The sequence below is a fragment of the Anguilla anguilla genome, chromosome 7 (genome assembly GCF_013347855.1).
Source record: "Anguilla anguilla isolate fAngAng1 chromosome 7, fAngAng1.pri, whole genome shotgun sequence".
NCBI lineage: Eukaryota > Metazoa > Chordata > Actinopteri > Anguilliformes > Anguillidae > Anguilla > Anguilla anguilla.
The window spans coordinates 44,611,071-44,629,411 of NC_049207.1; the positions used below are offsets into that span (position 1 = coordinate 44,611,071).

The following is an 18,341-nucleotide window of genomic DNA, read 5'->3' on the forward strand; positions in this document are numbered from 1 at the left end:
ATTGGCAATGGAAAAGAGGTTCCCCGGACTTCCTTGTATAACATGCAGTGCTTTGTCCCTGCTAATGTTGCAATTATGTGAATGGAAAGGCAGCTCATTGCCAACAGTGTCCCTAACCAAATCCTGCATAGCGTGTGGGGGCTCTGTCTCCGGTGACAGAAGCCAGGGGACCAGATGTAGCGAGGCGCTAAGAAATCTCTTGGAGTGTGGAGGCGCCAAACTCCCAGAATGCCCTGCGTAGCCGGGGTTCACTCAGGTGGGGCCGGTCCCAGATGAAATAGCACTCTCATCTGTGGGGGCCATTTAGGGGACGGCAGGAGAGAACTGCGGGATTTGAAGACCGGCTTTTCCATTCTCAGCAACATTTGAAAAGGGGCACTGCATGTGGTAATTGATGTCAGTCCACAGGGCAATTACCTAAACTGGGTTTTCAGTCCACAGGCTTGGCAGTCAAAATAATATCAACACAAACAGGGCAGACACGTCCACAGGTATACATAAACAGTAGGGGTGCACCGATCATGAATTTTCATGACCAAAACACCTGATTCCAATTTCGATTTTAAAATTATTTTTAAAGCAACAGGTAAAAAAAAAAATCCATCCATTATCTATACCCACTTATCCTGGTCAGGGTCGCGGGGGGGTGCTGGAGCCAAATTCCCAGCATGCATTGGGCGAGAGGCAGGAATACACCCTGGACAGGTCACCAATCTATCGCAGGGGAAACACACCATTCACTCACACACTCAAACCTATGACCACTTTAGTCTGGACAGAATGACGCAGTTGCTGCAGAAGAGTCGATTTCTCTAGTGAGCTCCTCAAACGATGCAAATAGAGTCAACGTGTTTGACCTGTAAAGTGGATTACCTTTATAAGATAATGTTGAAAATCCAAATTCTGAATATGTTGCACTTGCTAAGTATTCATCAGACTATTACGAGAATGGTATCAAGCCTCTTCACTTTGATGACCAACTATATTTATTTGAAGCGGAACACACAGAGCGAAGAGCTAAGTTAAATTTGTGTGCGCACAGGATAGTGTAGCTTACAGTCAATTCTGCAAGTTCTGACAGAATTATTTTTAATTTTGACAAATACATTTCAACATTCAGATTCATTTTCATTTCCCAATAACAGGTTTAGATAGATAAACTGGGCCAGCCTTTAAGTTTTGGGGTATGATGACTGGGAGGTCGGGAGGTCAGAGTATGGGAAGCCGGGGCTGCATCCATGCTCTCTTTACCTTGCTTTGGAGGGTTAGAAAAACCACTGGCTAGGAGAGTGAGGATGCCAGGGCTCATAAAACAGCCATGGGTTGGTTTCCTCTTTTATCTCAAGTGGGACCCCTTTGAAGTTCCGACAGGGGGCTGAGATTTCCTTGAGAGCCCGCTCTCTGCCAGATCTTTGCTATGCCACCTCTCAGACACAAAATGAAGAATAGCGTTGTCAGGGGTAGTGTCCGTAGAAATATCCCGGCCCATCAACTCCTTTGAGTTCCCGCTGTCCATTCCAATGTCACTGCACAGAGGAGTGCAGATGGCAATAAATCCCTCCACTCCTGTGTCGCTGGAGCTATGACAGTGGGACTTGCCATACTCTCTGTACAGGACTTTATAGCCATGCCCACTTCTGCCTGCACAGCCATCAGAGATTCCCAGGGTTCAGCCAGGGAAGCAGGGATGTCCCCAGGGGGTTAGGGCAGTGTCCTTGGTGTGGGTGGAGTGAGTGACAGGGGTTGACTCCGCCTCCTGGGGCACACAGGTTTCTCCTGGCTGGGTGTTGTCCACCAGGGGATGAGCATCAAAGGGAACCTGGGAGAGATACAGTAACAGACTTTTGACTAGTCTATAGGCCTTCTTTACGGCATTGACAATGTCCTGGAAAAAACAGCCATAGTGGTATTTTCATGTCAGAATCCCATGGGGAGAAAGAGGACTGTCCTGGTCTCTCCACGTTTGCCCTTGCATGCAGTCGAGTACATGGCAACGGGGGTGTGTGTAATTCATCAAGCTCACGGCAAAAATGCATGCAAACATTGGGCTACTAGGTGAATTACACCCCATGGCAACAGAGGACAGAATTCCAAACTGTGTCCTGTTTGAGGTCATTTATGAACTCTAGTAGTTCCATGAGGACTGGATAGCGCTCACATAATTCCTCCAGCCTTCCCTCAAAAGCAACACACTCTATGCAAATTTTCTCTTTAAATTTGGAATCAGTAGCATAGGCTGACACCTCCCACATTTCTCACTTTTGCAACTGTTCCATCTCTGTAACTTAATTCAATTTAAAAATGTAATCTTAAATGAGATAGTACAATTAATATTTGAAGTTTGCTCAAAATCCTATCTCGGGGGAACCTCCAATATGTGGGGACAGTGAAGATTCAGTAAAATGGTTTCACCTTCTGACTCCACACACACACACACACACACACATATATGTATATATATATATATATATATATATATATATATATATATTCACTCACCGGCCACTTCACTAGGTGACAGGAGTGGCACCCGGTGTGGTCTTCTGCTACTGTAGCCCGTCTGCTTCAGGGTTCGACGTGTTGTGTGTTCAGAGATGCTCTTCTGCATACCTCGGTTGTAACGAGTGGCTATTTGAGTTACTGTTGCCTTTCTTTCAGCTCGAACCAGATTGGCCATTCTCCTCTGACCTCTGCCATCAACAAGGCATTTTCTCCCAGAGAACTGCCGCTCACTGGATATTTTCTCTTTTTCTGACCATTCTCTGTAAACCCTAGAGATGGTTGTGCGTGAAAATCCCAGTAGATCAGCAGTTTCTGAAATACTCAAACCAGCCCGTCTGGCACCAACAACCATGCCACGTTCAAAGTCACTTAAATCACCATTCTTCCCCATACTGATGCTTGGTTTGAACTTCAGCAGATCATCTTGACCATGTCTACATGCCTAAATGCACTGAGTTGCTGCCACGTGATTGGCTGATTATATATTTTTATTAGATATATTAACGAGTGGTTGAACAGGTGTACCTAATGTAGTGGCCGGTGAGTGTATATATATATATATATATATATATATATATACATATATATATATATATATATATATATACTATGTATAAAAATGGGGGACTCAACACAAAAACTGTTACTGTAAAACGGTAAAACATAGGTACATGTAAATAACAAAGAGATAAAACCAGATCTTATATACTTTTGTCTCATATTTATCTCATGTCCACATCCACATATGCCTGAAACATATAGCAAAAATAACAAACTTCACTCACTGTTCCAATACATTTGGAGCGCACTGAATATACGTAATCTACATAGTAACATAGTTCGCTAGCAAGCAGTGGTATAAAATGTTATAGCCCCTGGTCTATAACATAGCAATGATTCATAAAACATTTTAAAGGCTGTTTAAATTGCCCAAGAGTTGTTATGAGGCACAAGGCACTATAAATACAGCCACAACGCATTACATATGTATGTTTTGCTTCATGGAAAGTGTTACTGAAATATTTTTCTGAGACTGTATGCAGTGAGCAATGCCATGCCATAAAAAATGAGTATTTTAATATTGACTGAGGCAGAGGTTTGACCAACAAGCTAGGCAATTTCTCACATGTGAATTTATTTCCTGAGCAGACTGCATTTGGCAAACAAAAACAAATTACATAATAACATGGACACTAAAAACAGTACAAAAGAAATCAACAGTGCCGTATGCTTGTGGAAATTAATTTTGTTTAGTGTTGTTTGACCATTTGGCTAAAAGAGTGTACTGCTTCGCCCAACCACCACCAACACACACACACACACACTTTCAATAAACTGTGTTGTCACCCCCTAGCACCCCAAAATCACATAGAGAAAAATAATTTTAAAACAGCAGAAAAACTCAGAGCTCAGTAGGATTTTTTAAAATATTACATAATTCTAATGGACCCGTGCCAGTCATCTTTCTACCTGCAAACTGAACTGCGAGTGTCATAGGGTTCCATCCACCCGCCAGCCATTATCCTCAAGTACCCCTGGACATCCCACCCAATGCAAGGCTCTAGTCTAAGCTACATGTGTATGGTGTAGTCTTTTGTCTAATACAAAGTGTCCAATCCACATGAAGGAATCATGAGAAGTGGAACACTGGAATAAATGGAACCTGGAATGCAGAACTTTTATTATTTTTATTTTTTAATCACCCACATGCCTGCACTGCCACTGACTGGCTGGAGGACTAGACACATGTCCCAGCATGCAATATGTGTCATGCTGTTATTGAGACCCTATAGCTATCAATTAGCTGCGACTGAAAGATAAAGAAATGTTTGATCTGAAGCAGTGTCACACTTTGAAAAGCTGAAATGCTACTCACCGACCGTCCACAGACAACTTACATTTACAGTGAATGTCTAACATCTGCCTTCTTGTTGAGCTTGTTATGTTGCCAGTTAATTAATTTGGTTGACAATTAATAAGGTGCTTCCCACTGAGACAGGAAGCAGAGCACCAGCAAAGCCAAGTTTTTTTCCCTTTCCACCCAGTTCCCCAAAGCAACGGCCTGAACTCTTGATCCAATCGCGCTGCTGCATCAGTGAAAAGTCACTGAGTGATTTAGAGGATCTCATATCCAGAATGACCATTTCCTCATGAAACATCAGGTCCCATTTTAGAGCTCTCTGTTGGCACGGCAACGGAGCAGTGATGAAACCACACGTTTATAGAATGCTAATAGTGCAGTGGCAATAGCCTAGCCGTGTATAAAGGCAGGATTTACATACGGATAATACCGGAAAGGGTGACTGAGAGTGTCGGGGCCTGTTTAGAGAATTTGTCCCCAGATACTAAGTATACACACACACACACACACACACATACACACAGCATGTGTATACTACACAGTAGGCAAAATGATGACTACACAGTAGATAAAATGATAAGCCTGCAATGTGTTGGTGTTTACACACACACACACACACACACAGACACAAATACCTCTATATGTGTGTATATTCTTACCCACACATGCACAACATACATGGTCTCACTCTCCCTTATGGGCATTCACATACCACACACATACATACAGAATGTGTGTAACACACACACACACACACACACACACACACACACACATTATACTTAATGAAGGTTCTGGCCCACAAATATTAAGATAAGACAGATTTTCCACTGAGAGCCCAGAAGCCTTGTGTCTCTGCAGACACACTTACCGCTCTTGGGTTTATCACAATGTGGGCTGTGATTATTATTATTTTTCCTTCTTTTGCGTTCGCAGATCCTTCCCACGTGTCAAACGACAGAAACTCACAGCTCCCCTGCTCTTTCTGATGTGATATTTTCCACATTGTGAAATGCAAGAGGAACACAGACAGCATCTCAAGGTCAGTGTTTGTTTGCAATCATTTTTTGCAAACCTGAATTAGATATTGTACTCTAGCAAAAAGTCTCTCTTAACACGCATTGTGAATTGCCCGGACGCACTGACTGTTCTATAGCCCTCTTTTCTGGAACAATCTGGCCTTTGCTGGGGAGGTCATTAGTTTTACCTCCACCAAGGTTATATAATGACGTCAATTGGTCCGTTTGTCTGTCTGTCTGTCTGTCTGTGACAGACATTTCTGGAAAAGTAAAGGCTGGACTGCCATGAAATTTCCAATGTACATTCATGTTCCAAAGAGGAAGAAATCAATTGATTTTGGTGACCCCATGCCCTTTCGTCTAGCGCCACCATCAGACGAAGCCTATCTCGAAAAGTAAAAAGACTGGATTGCCAATATATTTGTTGTGCACACTCATGCCAGGGGAGATTGTTGTGCCTTGGTGGAGCTCTGCATTCTACTGAGTGCATTCTTTCTAGTTGTCTTTGTAGTTTTACTGTCAGGGGACCAGTTCTGACAGTAATGCTCCATCAGAGCCAATTTCTTTTCCTTTTTTAATAATTTAAAATTCAGCACCATCAGCATTAAAATGTGGCTTAGTGGAAAATGCTACGTTTACAATGTTAACCTTGTTTTTGGACATAAAAAAGTATGCCTCATTGAAAAACAAACATTTTCCTTTTATCTTTTAAAAAAGAAAATATTACAGAATTGAAGCTCACCACTAGACAGTGTGGGATCATGGAATGCTTTATTATTCTGTGTTCCCGCACATGCAGTCCAACACAGCACATGGGGTGGAAGATTGCAAGGCTGCTGCAGGTGGTTGCTAAGCGCAGACCGAGGGGCCCAGTGGGCCCTGCATTCATATGAGCCCAACCAGCTCGGACACCCCGATTCTGCCCATTGATTTACGGCACAACTTCCTCCTCAGAAGAGTCACCACAACACTACACACACCGCCATCTCACCAACACCCGTCTCACCTGCAAATATTGTCTCTCCGCTCTTCCTCCTGTTGCCTCGCCTCCTCATTCCTCTAAGGCTCTTCCTCATGTCTCTCTTCCTCCTCCTCATTTCCGCACCTCTCCTTGTGTAAGAGAAACTGTGGCTTATTCCCACAGGGGGGATGGAGTGGCAAAGGGAAATATCACTATTGCTGAGATGATACACACCACAGAGATCACCTGCATAAACACACACACAGAAATACACATTCCACCAAGATCACTGCACAAATATACACACGTTTAATCTCTCTCTCTCTCTCCCTCACACACACAATCTCTTTCTCCCTTTCTCTTCCAAGATCACTGTACATATATATACACACATTTTCTCTCACACAAACAAACACACGCACACACACACACACAGAATCTCTTTTTCCCTCTATATTTTTCCCTCTCTCTCCCTCTCTCTCACACAAACACACACACACACACACACACACACACACACACACCAGCCTGCGCGGTGCCCCCTCCACCCACTGCCTCCCTCAGCTGGGAGAGAGTGAGGCTCTTGGGGCTGACAGACCCCCATTCAGTCCATCCCCCCCCTCCCCCCCCCTCCTCCCCTCCACCAGGAAAAAGAGCAAATCAAGGCAACCTATCTGCAAGTGTTCGGCATTAACCCCTAGAGGGAACGAAGGGAGAGAGAGAGAGAGAGTGTGAGAAAGAGAGCGGGAGGGAGGGAGGGAGGGAGGGAGGGAGAGGGAAAGGGAGGGCGGGAGAGAGCGGAGGGGGAGGATATGTTAAGGCAGCAGAAACGCTGCATCAAACCGACGCGCTCCTTCGAAGAGGATGCAGCAGCTGCACGGTCACGTTCCCACTGAAGGGCAGGAGCAGCAGCGAGAGCGCCGACCGGCTCTGCCACCCGCAAACGCTACGGACGCTAAGCGCGCGAGCGCGGGGAGGGAGGGTTAAAAAATTTCCCCTCCCTCTCCCTCTCTCTCTCTCTATCTCTCCCTCCCTCCCTCCCTCCCTCTCTCCTCTCTCTTTCTCCCTCTCAGTCTCTCTCTCTTTCTCTCTCTCTCTCTCTCTCTCTCTCTCTCTCTCTCTCTGCTCCTTGGTTCAATTACCCCTTTCGGACATCTGCTGCAGTCCTACCCTCCGGATGGATGTTTGACGGCGACAAAAGGCTAACAGCTACATCTCAGCACCTGAAGACAAAGGGGGTACGCCGCGGGAGGCTGAGATTGGGGCGCACTTCTCTCTTTTCCGCTCTCTCTGTCCCCTGCAAGCTGACACACCGACGCGCTCCTGGAAGAGGGGGGAGATACTTTTCAATAACTGACGGTGCCGTGTCCCCTGAAGAAGGACTTGGGTTTTTTTCCTCTTTTTCCCCCCCCCTCTCCTCTTCCGGATTTGAACGGAGCTGGAGAGCACTCTCTGGAAAAAAAAAAACCCCATCTCACATCACCACGCTCCCCCCCCCAACCTCTTTCTGCCTCCTCCCCCCCGCACTGAAGAATTGCTGCCAACTATGCAGTTGCTAAGATAGTTTGTAAAAGGAGAAAAATCTAAGGACTGCGCACTGTGTGTTTTAGCAGTAATTCCTTCCTCATTTGGACAGGCATGGCAAATCAACTGGCGAAGTGACTGAGGGCAGAGGGGGGGTGGGCCGGGTAGTCGTGTTGTTGGAGCGCGCGGGGGGGGGTTGTCTGACATTAAAGTGAGGAGGGGGGAGAGTGCTGGTGGGGGGGCTGCTTCAGTTTACAGATCGAAAGGAGAAAAGAGAAATTGGAACGACACCTCTACCTTGCCTTGGTTTTTTTTTTTTTCCCTTCTCTCGATGTGCCCCCCTTGCTACGGAGATGGAGTTTGGCAAAAGGATTTCTGTGGAATCCAGCGGCGCTGGTGGCGGTAGCCAGGGCCGCTTGGCTGCAGTGCGGGACGCGGCATGCGTTCCTGGCAGCGCCGACACACGCACCTGCTCCGCTCGCTGGGCCTTTCCTCGTTAGCCAGCCCGCTTCGCTGCTGTCGTCCCCTGTCTCTCCCTCAACGCGCTCTCTGGATTAACCAGGAACCATTTTGCGGGATTGACTTTACTTTTACTGCGAAACAGAGACAGGATAAATAAAGCCTGATTGACTGATCCCTTTCCTGGATAATGGATGTGAATTAAAATTTACACCCGCTTTTATGTGCGATTTACAAGAAAAAACAAACAAAAAAGGACTTCTCAGAACTCGAGAGGTAGGTGTTCCTTTCCACTGATTCAAAACTCTATTTTTCCCCTCCGTTTTCCTCGCCCTCTTTCCTTCTCCTTCTCTTTCTCTCTCCTTCATTCTCTCTCCCACTCTCTCTCTCCTTCTCTCTCTCTCTTCCTCGCTCTCCCCCCTTCTCTCTCTCTCCCTCACTCTCCCCCTCTCTCCCTCTCTCTCTCCGTCGATGGAAGAAAGATCCAGAGTTCTGCTTAACCCAGGGTAGGGCCGGTTCTCCGCGAGTCCCTCCCTCCCCAGCTCTGAGCCCCCCCCAGGGCGAATCCCCAGGTGATGTTGAATAATGACCGTGCCACATCATGAGTCTCCTGTGGCAGGTAACTGTGTCCCGTACCTGGAACGCCGCCCTGCTTTTTGTGGTCTACCTGATGGTGCGAGCGTGGAGTCTGTGCGCCGCCTCGTCGGCCGCCGTGCCGCACACCTGTCCCGCCGTCTGCTCCTGCAGTAACCAGCTCGGCAAGGTGGTGTGCACCCGCCGCGGACTGACCCGCGTGCCGCCGGGGATACCGCCCAACGCCCGCCACCTCAACCTGATGGAGAACTCCATCGAGCTGATCCAGGCCGACACCTTTCGGAACCTGCGGCACCTGGAGGTTCTGCAGCTGGGCCGGAACGCCATCCGGCAGATCGAGGTGGGGGCCTTCAATGGCCTGTCCAGCCTCAACACCCTGGAGCTCTTCGACAACCGGCTGACGGTCATCCCCAGCGGGGCCTTCGAGTACCTGTCCAAGCTGCGCGAGCTGTGGCTCCGGAACAATCCGGTGGAGAGCATCCCGTTCTACGCCTTCAACCGCGTGCCGTCGCTCATGCGCCTGGACCTGGGCGAGCTGAGGAAGCTGGAGTACATCTCGGATGGCGCCTTCGAGGGGCTCCACAACCTCAAGTACCTGAACCTGAGGATGTGCAACCTGCGCGAGATTCCCCTGCTGGGCCCCCTGGTGGCGCTGGAGGAGCTGGAGGTGTCGGAGAACCACTTCCCGGTGATCAGACCCCGGTCGTTCCGGGGCCTCCGAACGCTGAAAAAACTCTGGATAATGAACGCGCAGGTGAGGCTGATCGAGCGCAACGCCTTCGACGACTTGACGGCCCTGGTGGAGCTCAACCTGGCCCACAACAACCTCAGTGCCCTGCCACACGGCCTCTTTGCCCCCTTGAGGCACCTGGCGGAACTGCACCTGCACCACAACCCCTGGAGCTGCGACTGCGAGGCCGTGTGGCTCGCCGGGTGGGTGCGGGAGCGCATCGCCTCCAACTCCACCTGCTGCGGCCGCTGCCACACCCCGGCCCACATGCGCGGCCGCTACCTGGTGGAGGTGGAGCCCAGCGGGTACCGTTGCTCCGCCCCGTTCATCAGCGACGCCCCCAGGGACCTGAACATTTCGGTGGAACGGGAGGCGGAACTCAGGTGTCGAACGTCCCCTATGTGGTCCGTCCGGTGGCTGCTGCCCAACGGGACCATCGTGACCCACGGTTCCAGCCAACCGCGGATGGTGGTGCTGAGCGACGGGACTCTGAACTTGTCCAATGTCCTGCCGGGCGACAAGGGCACCTACATCTGCATGGTGGCCAATGCCGCGGGCAGCTCCAACGCCTCGGCCTACCTGAACGTCAGCGGCGGAGAGCTCAACACCTCCAACCTAAGCTACTTCACCACCGTCACCGTGGAGACGCTGAGCCCCACGGCCAAGCCCGGCCGCCCCGGCCCTGCCCCCGTCAAGCCCAAAGCGCCCAACTCGCCGGCGGTGACTGCCTCCCCCTCCGTTTTTCAGCCCGCCTTTATCTCCACGCCAACCGTCCTCCTCCACAGCACCCAACCCCCCGTCGCGCCCTCCGGCCCCGCCCCCAGCCCTGGCCCCACGGCCAAGGGCACGGGGAAGCTGCCCGACAGCATCGACGAGGTGATGAAGACGACCAAGATCATCATCGGCTGCTTCGTGGCGGTGACCCTGCTGGCCGCGATCATGCTGATCGTCTTCTACAAACTGCGCAAGAGACACCAGCAGCGGAGCACGGTGGGGGCCGCCAGGACCATAGAGATCATACAGGTGGACGAGGACATCCCCCCTCCGGCCTCGGCGGGCGCCGCCACCGCCAGCATACCCGGGGAGGGCGCGGTGCTGCCCCCTGCTGTCCGGGAGCACAACAGCACCTTCAAACCCACCTATAGCACCTACACACCAGCGCGTTCCTCACCCTGGACTGAGTACAGCCTGTGCAACTCGCTCCATCGATCCAGACCCAGAGAAATCACCACTGTCCCTGACACCTTCAGCTTAAAGACTAACACCAAGGACAGGGTGCAGGAGACACAAATATGAGAACACCATGCAATACAATGCAAAAAAAAACACATGCACGCACACACATTCACACACACGCACACACATACACACACACACAGCTTCTTTTGTACAGAGTGCAAAATTGAGACTGTTTTTGTGTACATGCTTACCTAAAGTAAATACATACGTAAATACACACCGTACATTATATATATGAAAATGCATAAATACATAAATGTACTATGGGCTGGTTACGAGAAGCAGATTACATGGGGGGAAAAATGAAATCTACACTATTTTCTGACTTGTAACTTCTATTTAAAAAAATGAGAGTTGTTTAAAAAAAAAAATCTGTCATAACTTTGTGAAAGAACGGAGAACGTGTTTGAAAAAACGGGCATTGTGTAATTTTTAGATGACGCAGAGAATATCGATTTCTACAGAGAACTCTTTCTAAAAATATTAATGAAAAAGCCCCCCCCACCGCCCCTAATCAACCTTTACTGGTTTATCTTGTAAAAAAAAAAAAAAAAAAAAAGCACCCAGAATTTGTACTGTGCCAAATGTTATAAACGCAATAAAGGATTTTTTTTTGGAAGAACTGGGATAGATGTGGAGGAGTGCGGATAGAGTCTCTGCTGTGCTGAAGTTAGCAGCCAAATGCCTTCCGACTGCAACACATTTCTGCTGATGTCATTTAACCCCGCGTGTGCCAAAGGGTTCAGGGCTGTTGGTTTATTCACTTTTCTTTCTTTTTTTTTTTTGTCCTGGACGAAGGCTTTTTTTGCGGTTTCTCTCACCGTGTGAAAAACAGTCAGCTTCAATTAAGACATGGCAGGAAAAACAAAAAAAACAAAACATGTACCTCCACTGCTTGGATCCTCTCCCTTTTCCCCGTTTTTTCCTTAGTGATGCGGAAATGTTCTCGGTGGAAAAGCCGCAGACCCAGAACGGCCTGACAAGCGTGGCCTGATTCCACGTCTCTGTCCGCCGAGCGCACAGAGGAGCAGCGGCTTGTCTTTGGAGGAATAAAAAACACAGCTGAATCTGAGTTCACCTCGAACCAAAGGGGCCGCATTATCCCTGCCAGGGTTTTAATTTTATCCTTTGTCTCTTTTCCTCTGGAAAATCTCACTTGTCTTGAATTTCATTTGTAGTTCCAGTTCCAGTTTTCCATAATTCCATTTTTTTTCCTAGGCAGGTTAATAATGCTGTGCATTATATTCAGGCTGGAACCTAATGCAGTTAATGCAGTTTCTAAAATAAGACAGCGAATGTAAATTTATGTAGGTACCAATACTATACCCTGAAGAGTGCCTATTTCTGTGACTAACGTCACATGGTCGCAACCAGAATAGAAGATAATGCAGTCGTGTTATTACCTAAATAGAATCCAATTCAGTTAAGGGTGGAAGGTTAATAATTCCATATTAATATTCTGCGCACTGATGTTTGAGTCACCCGTACGTCTATGCATCATCCTCTATGTCTCCCTTTCCTGGAATGCGCAGTGACAGGAGTTATGGGATAGCTGTTCTTTCTCATTGCCATGTCTCCACTGAGATACCCTATACAAATTCATACATGCGAGAAAATATGCTTAAACGTAACCGGAGGACCGTTTTGTCCTTGTGGGTCGGTAATGGGGAGAAGGACAGGAACAGCTCACAGTGCTAACTGCTTCAGACCGATAAGAGGCTAGGCTCATTTGCAAGGCTATATGTCACGGGGAAACTGCATTGGTGTGGACTTGCTTTTTAATTGGCGTGCTCCAATTAAGCTACAGGGAGTGAACAAAAATATGTAATCACCGAAGTGCTGTCATGTGACTACTGCAGTAATATAGATTCATACACAAGTGCTGAACTGGTGTAATACATGTTCAATTGGGATAACAGGCGGGGGGGGGGGGGGGGGGGGGGGGGGGTGAAATATTGAAGTCGGTTTAACAGGGTGCTGGGCCTCTACTCTGTGTAATTTAACTGCCTGCTCTCACCCCAGGATGCAGTCACCTGATCTGTAGTCATTTAGCACTGCAGATTAATGTTCCAGCATCATGATCCTGCCTTCTGTTATATTTTACTGATGATGTCATTCCTTCAAAGTTCCATGCTGACATCACCTTGGACAATTTTGCTCGTTGCTCGCTTGACACTGTCGCACTGTCGTTACATCACAAAGTTGAGTTTTCTTGGTCGTTGAAGCTCCCACCAAATGCGCCCCAAAAATCACTTCACATTCACAATCACTGAGCTCTCATCTCTAACAATTACCCCTCTTTCATAGTCAGCGAGCTCTCCTCTGCAACAATCGCCTCTTTTTCACAGTCGCTGAGCTCTTCTCTCCAACAATCATCCCTATTTCACAGTCACTGAGCTCTCCTCTCCAGCAATCATTCCTCTTTCACAGTCACTTAGCCCTTCTCTTTAACAAGCATCCCTCTTTCATAGTCACTGAGCTGTCCTCTCTAACGATTGTCTGTCTTTCACAGTCACTGAGTTCTCCTCTCCAACAATCACCCCTCTTTCACAGTCAATGCATGTTCCTCTCCAACAATCATCCCTCTTTCATAATCACTGAGCTCTCCTCTCCAGCAATCATATCTCTTTCACAGTCACTAAGTGCTCCTCTCCAACAATCACCACTCTTTTAGTCACTGAGCTCTCCTCTCCAACAATCACCACTCTTTTAGTCACTGAGTTCTCCTCTCCAACAATCACCACTCTTTCAGTCACTGAGTTATCCTCTCCAACAATCAACCATCTTTCACAGTCACTGAGCTCCTTTATATGCAACAATCATCTGTCTTTCACAGTCACTGATCTCTTTCACAGTCGCTGTATCCTCTTTTGGCCAATCTGGCCATAATTACAGGCAGCCAGGCCTGTCCAGTATTTTTATACACGGTCATATGCATGCTGGAATGTTATTTGCTTAATTAATGGATGGGACGTGTGCGGTGGGCCCTGTTTCGCATATATTTGCTATATTTGTTTTCGTTTCACCGCCTGTATGATTAATGTGACACGAGACACACCTCTCGCGCAAATGATTTGCGTGCGTTCGCAGCGACCCCGGCTTTGATTCCCGGGGTCCCTCTCGGTAAAGTTTAATCAATGACATTTTCGCGACGCGGAAACGGTCGGCCAAATTAGCCGGGGACAGAAGAGCCCCGCGGCGTTAGCTTATTTGCGCGAAGGGAGTAATGGCACTCCGCGGCTACGTCCCCGCGCCGAAGACCCCGCACGACTCGGGGTGACGGGCGGCCCGCGTTTCCGCGCTTTAATCAGGACAGGGTTTTACAAAACAGTCCCCCTGACAGATCACAGAGAACAAGCCGCAATTAGACGGCGAGATGTGCCGGACACGAAATTCACCCGCCGACTTTTTTTTATTTATTTTTAGGAGCGCGCAAATTAGCATCCCCTCGGCGCCTTCGGGCGCGATTGAAGACGAGCACCTTTACAGCGGAAAAGGCCGTCCCCTGGCTCCTTAAACAAAACCACAGTTATAATCAAACGTATTTTTCAGTTCGCTGTGCGAATCGTTGGCCCGGCCTATGACCCCTGGGTTTTTTATTTTTTTGTTCTCCTGGCAAAGATGTACTTCAGGATAGAGTGTGTCTAAATGTGCCAGCGGGGACGCTTTCTGCAGCATTTTCTCCAACCTGGGGAAAAACTATTAGAGACAGACCTTGTAAATTGAGCAGGCCCGAAGGCACTTGGTCCTCTTCCCTATTAGCGCTAATATTCCTCAGTCTGGAGACTTCAGTTTTTCGGGTTCGGATGCTGGTTGGTTTTGCTTTGTGTCCAGCATTGGTTCACTTCTGTATCGGACAACAGCAAAATATTTTCACGGAGGGGAGTCACGTGTGAAGTCTTCAGAAGTCTTTGGTCTTCACCCAAAACAAATCCAATGAAGTAAATGATTGAGCTAATAAAATATTTAATAGCAGAAAGTTTGCATTTCATGAACTGAATCCACTGAAATGGATTGGTGATTTTTTGTGCCCTCTAAAGATGCTTGCAGGGAGGCCTGTGGAGGGACTGCTGCTGGGGATGGTGGGAAACCCCCTGCTGTGCACCATGGGAGGCAGATTTGATAAGGAGCACTCTAAACCGAAGAGAGTGTGGGGGAATCGCTGCAGTAGTGGCAGCTGGAGATCGAATGAGATGCACATGCTAATGTGCTAACGTGTTAATGTGCAAATGTGCTAACGTGCTAAAGTTCTAATATGCTATATAAGGTACAGAAAAGACCTTCAGCCCCACAGGGTGGTTGGGGGGCTGCTGCAGATAGAAAGTGGGTGGTGGGCAGGGGTGTTGATTAGCAACCTCTGATATTGAGTGGGTTTAATTACCTGCCAGATGCCTGTGATTACCTGTGTGGTGGAACAGCACTGCCTAGCTGGCATTGGAGCTTGGATCTCAAACTCCAGTCCTTGGGGCTGTGGTGTCTGATGTTTTTCATCTGTAAAAATTCTGCATACCTCCTTTCAAATACCTACATTACACCTTCAAAGGCCTAAACTGGCTACTTTCAGAGACGTGCAAAAAAGCCTGCAGGCACAGCACCCCCTCCGGGCCTGGAGTCAAGCCAGCAGACACAGCACTCCCTCAAGGACTGGAGTTAAACCTACAGATGCTGTCGTCCTCCAGGACTGGACTTTGAGATCCCTGCATTAGACTTTGAGATGTCTAGTGACTTTTACCTGGTTAAAAAGAACAGTTCGGCCTAGACCAACCTGATCTTTTAAACCAGGTAAGTCCACTTAGGAAAACAGCCTGCTTTCTACGTTTGATGGTTATTATAATAATATTTTGAGGTATTTTTTTTTTCCCTCACTGACCAGTGTCCTCATTATCAGCTTCCACAAATTCACATATCATTGTTGCTTTGTAAATGTTAATGAAACCCCCGGTATTTTCCAACAGAATCTCTGAGGGGCAGTAGACAGGGCGAGGCCCGGGACGAGCCCATATCGGTGTCGCTGGCTTTTTTTTCCGGCTGTTCTCCGCATGTGAATCGGGGGTGGGCCTTGCTGCCCGCTCCTGACTGATACACATTGTGTAAATAACAGCTCCGGTCAGTTCCAGGGCCCGGCACTCCAGATTTTTATCACATAATGAAATTTACTGCCGGCTCTGCAACATTGCTCTCCTCCTCTATCTCTCTCTTCTGTCTCTCTCTCCATCTCTCGATCTCAATCTCTCTCTTTCTTTGTCGCCCCCCTCTCCGTCTTTCTGTCTTTCTCCGTGTCACTTTTCCCTCTCGCCCTTCTCTCTCTCTCTCGCTCGCTCTCTCTCTCTCTCTCTCGCTCTCTGTCCATCTCTCCCCGTCTCCCTCCTCTGTCCCTCTGCCAATAGCTGGCTTTGTTCTTTGACAGCCCTTGTGTGCGGTGATCCATGGCCCTGTAACTATGCAATGGCCCGCAACATTGCAGAGTTCATTCCCCCTGTCATTTGACACGGCGCGATAAAGAGACAGCCAGAATAAACAGCCCCGGACCAGCTTTCACGGGCATACGAAACGTGTCCGGTCTGGACGATCGCACAGAGGTCCCGTCAAGCCCGTCAGGTGCGTGTGGACACTCTCAATGACATCTCCCACTCAGCGTAGCCAAAGGTACTGCTGTATGACAGTAAAGTCTATTTCTGTAAATGTGCAGGGATAACGGGTTGCGTTGCGTGCCAGTCAAAATTAGGCACAGCGGGAAGACCGGCGGATTGAACACGTGCTCAGAATATATTTGATTTTTTTTTTTAGGATCACTAATGATGGTACCAGAGTTGAACCAGTTTTACAGTTATGGAAAGTTACAGAAAGCCGTTACAGAAATGACCTGTTACAGACAGGAGAACTATTATAGAGGAGGAGGGTTCCAGAAAGAGACTGTGTTACAGAGAGGAGAGGTACTATATGTTACAGCAATGACATTTGTTTTGGAGAGGCTGTGTTGAAAGGGAAGAGAACATTAGGGTCCAACCCTCTCTTACATACACAAGATACTAGATATACATGGCATTTTGATAAATATAACATATTTTATCTTGAGCACATTCTCAAATGGACTTTTCCAGAAAACATCTTTCATTTTGAGCTCCGTGTGAATCTCCAAGTGACTTTAGGATAAGCTAGGATAAAGTTCTGATTGTTTTGTTTAAACGCTGGAAGCACACAATGTGTTACTAATCCATACGATTTACTAAACACAACTGTGAAAGATCAGAGACAGAAAGATCAATGGAGATTTGAGATAAACACCATGAAATTCATTTAACCAAACTATATTAAAACATTATAGTGATATAGGAATTTTAGGAATTTTACTGATTATCGCAAGATGTGCCGATATTGCAGCTATGTGAAACAAAACTACAGCACAAAATGAATTTCTACGAAATCCAAGAAGGAACAGAGGCACACAAGTAATTCATTATAATAGATTAATATTCAAGACAATGAGATAGAACACACTGGGCAGATATAGATTTCTTCCCTATTTGCATTGAGAGCTTAAAGAACAGACTTGGGTCAAACACGTATTTGAAATGCATTATGTATTATGAGATCAATTTGAAAACACTCCCGCAGATCCTTAAGAATTTAAAAAACTTGTTGCAGGTCAAAATATACGATCGTGAAAAATGAATTGCGTTCTCAGTATTGGCAAAAAATGATGTTTCTATTTAAATTGTCATTAATATGCAGGAATTCTTACTGCTGTCTATAGGGTTCAACCGTCTACGAATTTCAAAATATTAAAATGTGACCCAAGCCTGGAGGGGAGAGACCCTGATTCCAACGCCGGGACATTCAGCAGTCGGTGTTCAGAGGAGCGCCGTGGGGATAAGGCGCACGATCAGCGCTCGGTTCGCCCTCAGGATGACAGAGAACGGCTGTGCTTCTGTTCCAAAAATGGCGCATGATCGATACGCCCGTTCCTCTCTTGACAGGAGGTGTCCTTGTGCAGCAACATCCTGCTCCTCGTTCCCTCCTTTTTGCGAGCTTCTGCTCAGACGTCTCTTTTCACCAAAGTAGTTCACGCAGCTTCCATAAAATAACATTCATGTTAAGATATGATTATTCATAATATCATTTAAATAATTGACGACATCATTTCAATATTCATACAGTATATATCTTATTAATATTCTCAAGGTTTAAAAAGCATCTCTCGGTATGGAACGTTAAAAGGCAGAGATCCCAGCTAACAGAAACGTCCCAGTCAGTTTCCTGTTTGGTTACCGAAATTACTTGTGTACAGACATGGCAAATGTGTTGACTGCCGCAAATTTTTCTGATTAAATTAATTTGAATTGCCAAATCCTATTCAAAGTGAAGTTCCCATTTAACTGGAAGAATAAAACTTAATAATGTTCCATGACCGCTCCTGCAATGTGGCTTAAAAATCATTACCAGGAGCCAGGG

At 47.3% G+C, this 18,341-nt stretch overlaps 1 protein-coding gene and 1 long non-coding RNA gene across 2 annotated transcripts; one reads left to right on the forward strand and one right to left on the reverse strand.

Annotated features, from left to right (window-relative positions):
- Positions 1–1,182: 1,182 nt before the first annotated feature.
- Positions 1,183–6,704, reverse strand: LOC118231246. Its single transcript, XR_004766026.1, has 3 exons — positions 6,389–6,704; positions 2,500–2,610; positions 1,183–1,819 (listed from the first exon to the last, which is right to left on the reverse strand). It is a non-coding gene; the product is annotated as an uncharacterized LOC118231246 (long non-coding RNA).
- A 454-nt stretch (positions 6,705–7,158) lies between these two features.
- On the forward strand, positions 7,159–11,391 carry lrrc4.2 (leucine rich repeat containing 4.2). Its single transcript, XM_035424893.1, has 2 exons — positions 7,159–8,602; positions 8,946–11,391. The coding sequence occupies exons 1-2, from the start codon at positions 8,549–8,551 to the stop codon at positions 10,944–10,946; spliced, it is 2,055 nt and encodes a 684-aa protein (XP_035280784.1). The 5' UTR covers positions 7,159–8,548; the 3' UTR covers positions 10,947–11,391.
- Positions 11,392–18,341: the final 6,950 nt, after the last annotated feature.